We start from the raw sequence: 5,641 nt of genomic DNA, 5'->3' as shown, positions 1-5,641 counted from the left end.
AGTTTAAGTGTTACATATATAATCTTCGTTTACACTTGAAAAAAAAAAAAAAAAACTATATCTTAAAACTTAAAAGGAAGGATATTCCTCTTACTAGATCGATATTCTTTGATAAACTACAGGAACTAGTTTATATTGCAATCGTGTTTATATATTTTATTTATTGAATTTCTAACATATAATAATTAGTTTTTAGAAGAATGTTAGAAGGATATTAAAATTTATTTTTTTTTATTATCAATTAACTATTAATATTTAAAAGTGTGAATTAAAATATGTTGTTGTTGGATTACTAAACTAAAAATTTTGAATTAACGGCTAAAAATGATAATAAAAAAAATAAATTATGATGATTCCTCTAACCTTTCTTTTTCTTTTTATACGTTTCTTTCGAAATAACAGATTTTACTCTCTAATTATTGGAGGTTTATTAACTCAGTTGATTAGAGCTTAGTGCTAAAAATGCATAGGTACCTGCATGGGCCATTATTTTATTTTCTTTTTGCTCATAATAAACTTTGCTTTTTGTAATCAATTTGGTTGGTCGAGTGACTAACTCACTCGGTTCTAATGTGTATGCAGCTAATGGCAGATTATTAAATGAAGTTTAGACTCGCAGTAAATTAGTTTTCGACCTGTCATGTTGAAAAATACAGTAGAGGCGTAGACAAAAAAAAAAAAAAAACATTGATTCTTATTTTTTTCCCTTTTAATTCTTATTTGAAGATTGTATATGAAAGGCAGAAAGGATGAGTATTGCCTCAAAACTTGCAAAGTAGGAGATGTTCTGTATTACAGGATACTGACAAAAGAAGCAAATAGAATATTGAATAGGTCCAAATATTGTGACCATTCTTAATTTTTCATAAATCCTCTAATAAGCAAAACCACAACCATATATTTCTCAATTTGATGTTTGTATTTCTTTTCATTTTGTATTAAGTCAATACACACTTATCATTATATTCAATAAGATGTAAAATCTAAATCAAAATGAGTTTCACTTCATATTTAAAGAAAATCTAAATAAAAAGTATAGAAGTCCATAAACGTGTTTCGCGACTAAGTGCTATTTTCACCAACACTGTTCCGAACAACGTTCAACTCAAATCATGGAAAATATGCCATTCCAAATTCAGATAAAACCGCAAAGTACCCAAAAAATGGGTGGGGAGAAAAAAAAGAAAGAAGAAAAGCATGCTTGTACCATCAAAATGGAATTTCATCAACCATGCAAGTTTCTAATAAGAATGTTCAAAGAAATGCAATAATAAAGATCAGGGGATGGGATGCATGCAAAGGGAAAGCCATGTAGGTTAGGTACAATTACAAAAACACAATTAAGATTTGATACATGTGGTGATTTCTGGTAATTAAGCCCTACAATTTGAATTTGACTAATTGATAAGCATAACTTTGCACAATTTTTATACATAATACACTGCCAACTATATGAGTTGCAACGTAATATATTAAAGCTTTTTGGATTAGAAAAATCAACAAATCGTTCTTTTTTTTGTGACAATATGTCAGCTAAACATGAGAACAATTAACCTACATCAAATGATGCAAATATGTTATCATAATAGGAAAATGTGTGATCTTTATATCATAATAGGCAAAGATATCTACAAGGGAAAAAAAAATACAGATAAACTTGTCTTGAACAACAAATTAAAAATCAATAATATGGCTGAAGAAAATAATATGATAATAAGAGTTGTAAGCTAAAACTATAGCTCAAATCTTAAAGGATATAGAGTGATCCCATATGGCTTAACAACTGCAGCAGGAAAAATGACAAGATTCAGTTCTATAAAGGAATCAAGGAAAAATCTAAATTATTCAAAATAATTTTAGAAGCTTATTGCTTATAGATAAATAATAAGAGTAATATCATCTGTATAAGCTCACCAAACATAAGGGTCTCTCCATTTCCTCCAACAACAGAGTGAGCAACCTTGACTCTTCTGCATATCCCTGGGCCTATCTATGTACACTCTTGTTGTCCTTGAAGAAAAACCATTTTTTTATGCTATAAACCAAATTCATTGTACCTAATCTAATAAAACTATATTGTATACATTACAACCTATGGAACAGATCACTTAGCAATGGCTATGAACAAGTAGCTAAGCAATCTTGCGGTAGCAACCTCCCTTCTTGATTCAAGGTCTCCCTAACGGCCCGGTAAAACGCTATCCAAGTAGAAGAGTAATCATCAACAGGACCCCACAAAAACGTAGGATTTGGACTTGCAGGGCATGCGGTAACCAAATCCAAAACCGAAACAGGCTTGATAGTCTGAGGAAAATTGAATGCCAAGTTATCGACTTTGTGCTCGTAAATCTTGCCATTCCGGTCCAATTTATACCTCGAAGTTCCTTGAAACTCTCCTTTGGCCTCCCAAGGAACCCTAGGCACACCCCTAAGATTCCACCTAATCAGTATCACATTCTCCGAAGGCTGCCACACCCTGTACACATCAAGGGCAATCTCACGGAACAAGATCCTGCCGTGGAACCTCAATGCCCAGAAGATCAATTTGTACTTTTCAATCCCAGTAAATGTGTTCAAAGGGTCCAAGAATGTTATGTCATCCCTGAGATAACCAAAATCCAATTAGAATTAAATGAACAAATAAAATTCCCCAAACTTACATTTTGCATAAAACTTGATTCACAACCAAAATAAGAATAGATTTCACTTGTGTATCCGCATATGACTTCATGAACAGGTGTATATCCACATTATTTTAAGAGCTTGTTGAAAACGAATGAAGCAGATATTACAAGAACATTTCTATGAAAAGAAAAGATCCTAAAGGACAGCTAAACAAAACAAAAGAAGAAACAACACACACACAAGTCACAACTAAATATCGGCAGCTACCCACATAAGCTTAACACTGCCTTCATAAACATATGGTTATCAGTGTCACAGCCAACATAAGACTAATAAGAGTATAATTCAAGGATCAAGATCTTCTAAAGTGAGGAAGTTGTAAAGTGGTAAAGTGAGGAGTTAATCATTCTTAAATTAAGATAGTAGGGCACACATTTCATGAAAGTTACAAAATCAATGTTGATTAACCCTTCACTTTACCTTTACCAACTTACTCACTTTAGAGGATCCAAATTCATATTTCAATTATGAAAATGTCAAATTGGCAAAGTGGCACACCAAGAACATTATTATTCAACATCACATTTAACTACTTCTCAAGAAGATATTACAAGAAGATTTCATAAAAAAATATAAGGATCCTACAAACACAATAACCAAAGACAAAAAGAAGAAAAACAATATACATAAAGTCTATATACACAAAACACACTCCCAACTACACAAATAGGTTTAACATCACATTCAATAATTATCTAACTAAAATCTAATCATATACACTTACTATAATCTGCCATTAACAAACTTTAAAGGGTGTCTAACTTGGTATACATACAAATATTTCTCTTAATACATATATAAAAAAGGGTAAAAAAGAGATTTTGAGGAGATGGGGCAGATGAATATACCTATAAATTTCATAATTGAGGTCTTTGATGAAGATCAAAGGCATGTCCTCACGAAGGGTCCTAACAGCAAGTCCAAGATTAACATAGAACTCATCCTTTGGCTGCTGCTGTTGCTTTTCTTGAGAACCCGTTGTTGGTGTGTTAACCTGAGCAACCTGAGAAACTGCAAAGACTGAAGAAGAAGAAGAAGAGAGAGAGATGGTGGGCTTTGTTGTTGTATGGTGGTGGTTAAAGAGAAGGGGTACTTGTTTGTCTATGGATTTGGAGTATGAAAGAAGAGAAGGTTGAAGACTTGGTAGCAGAAAAGCCATGGCAGGCACTTTTAGTAACTAATTATCAATTACTAAAAGTGATTATCACTAATTGCTTTTTGTTTTTCGTTCTTTTCTCTCTTTCCCTCTCTCTCAAATGGAAGATATTAAGCTTATTTTCATGAGAAGAGAGAAGAGAACGGTGTGTGAGAGTGTGTTGGTGGTTTGTGTTTGTGTTTGTGTGTTATATGAGTTTGAGTTTGAGAGGGGGAAAATTGAGGCTGTTGTTTAACTTCGTTGCTTTCTTGGTTTAAGTAATGAGTGGCTTGGAACATCACCATGAAAATCAGATGATCCATCGTCATTTCGCCAATAAAATAGAAACAATCCTTTTCTAGTTATTTACTTATTTTTGTTTATTCCATCGCAAATTAATATAATTATTTTTTTAGTTTTCCATAATTATTAAAATAATATATTAAATTTTATTAAATATCAAAATTTTTAAAGAAAAAATAACAATATTGTTTATCAATCATAACATTTTTTTATGATTATGATCTCTATTAATATTTCTCTTTCAATTAATATTAAAAGGGTATAACAAGTATAAATTAATTAATAAAATATTTAGAAAACAAGAAAATAAAATATCAACATTTATTATTTATTACAAAACGACATTTTTATACTAATTTAGATAGAGAAAATATTATTTAAAATTATAATCCATATTGCATGTGAAAAATAAATAAAAAGACATTGTCTTAAGTTTTCCATTCATAATTTTGTTTGATACTAAATTATTAATTAAATACCTATTTGAAAGATAAGAGGAAAATATCAACAAGTTGAAAATTATTCCAAACATTGTATATGATTGTTAGATTTAAAATAAATCATGCCTAACGCCATGTTAATAAAGATAATTATCAAATGATTATAAAAAAAATAGATGTGAATTGACAATTATATAAAATAGTTTTATCAATGTATCAAAATTAAATTTATGCGAAAAATTTTAAAATTTAAAAGAAAATTTTGTCACATTACTATTAAAACGATTATGTTATATGGAACAGAGCGTTGAACCGTAAAATGTGAACATGCACATAAGTTAAGTGTGACAAAGATAAAGATGTTGAGATGAATGAGCTATTAATCTATCACACACATATAGACAAATTAAGGAATAAAATTGTTTGATAGAAAGTTGAAATAACACCTATTGTATAAAAGATGATAAAATCTCGTCTCATATGGTTTAGATATGTGAAAAGAAGATCAACAGAGCACCTAATTAGGAGGAATGAATGAAATAAAAGGTAGACACGTAGCAAATAATAAAAGAAGATCCAAGAAGACCAAACATGATGATAGAGAAAGAAAAACAAAAAACAAAAACACAGCACAAATAATAAAAAAAGATGAAGGGATAGTTAGATAGATAGTTTTTCTACTAGATCTCAAAAAATAACTTATTCTTAGCAATCTAAGATATTGGAAGAGTTTTTCTCTACTAGATCAAAGGAATGAAACCGAAAGAACTAATACTAAGAGTTACCTTAGGTTGGATCTTTCAACTTCTTCATACAACAAGCAAAATAAATTTCTTACCTCACAACAAAACGTAGATAAAAGCACGCAGAAAATTTATTCATAAAAAACAGTATAAAATGTCTTATAAATTTATTTAAATAGATCTCTAATTAATTAGTCTATTTATTATAATAAAATTATAAAATCTGAAATTAAGTAAAAAATATGACTCCAAAATAAACTCTAATAATTTTAAATTAAATTTGATCTTATTAGATTAGATCAAATTTAATTGATTTAAATTTTAAACACAAAAAA

At 29.6% G+C, this 5,641-nt stretch overlaps 1 protein-coding gene across 2 annotated transcripts; it reads right to left on the bottom strand.

Annotated features, from left to right (window-relative positions):
- Nucleotides 1–1,583: 1,583 nt before the first annotated feature.
- On the bottom strand, nucleotides 1,584–4,147 carry LOC107614132 (uncharacterized). 2 transcript variants are annotated; one of them, XR_002352695.2, is made up of 3 exons: nucleotides 3,534–4,045; nucleotides 1,915–2,602; nucleotides 1,584–1,783 (listed from the first exon to the last, which is right to left on the bottom strand). XR_002352695.2 is itself a non-coding variant. In XM_016316357.3 (2 exons), exons 1-2 carry the CDS (start codon nucleotides 3,842–3,844, stop codon nucleotides 2,119–2,121), a joined length of 795 nt encoding a protein of 264 aa, XP_016171843.1. In that variant the 5' UTR covers nucleotides 3,845–4,147; the 3' UTR covers nucleotides 1,855–2,118. The 2 variants fall into 2 exon arrangements, 1 of the variants encoding a protein (XP_016171843.1); XM_016316357.3 differs by lacking the exon at nucleotides 1,584–1,783 and having other exon boundaries at nucleotides 1,855–2,602; nucleotides 3,534–4,147.
- Between the last annotated feature and the right edge of the window lie 1,494 nt (nucleotides 4,148–5,641).

The sequence above is a fragment of the Arachis ipaensis genome, chromosome B8, assembly GCF_059453495.1.
Source record: "Arachis ipaensis isolate K30076 ecotype BB chromosome B8, ASM5945349v1, whole genome shotgun sequence".
Classification (NCBI taxonomy): Eukaryota; Viridiplantae; Streptophyta; class Magnoliopsida; order Fabales; family Fabaceae; genus Arachis; species Arachis ipaensis.
The sequence above is the reverse complement of the archived record's forward strand: the minus strand, read 5'-3'. Positions and strand labels throughout refer to the sequence as shown.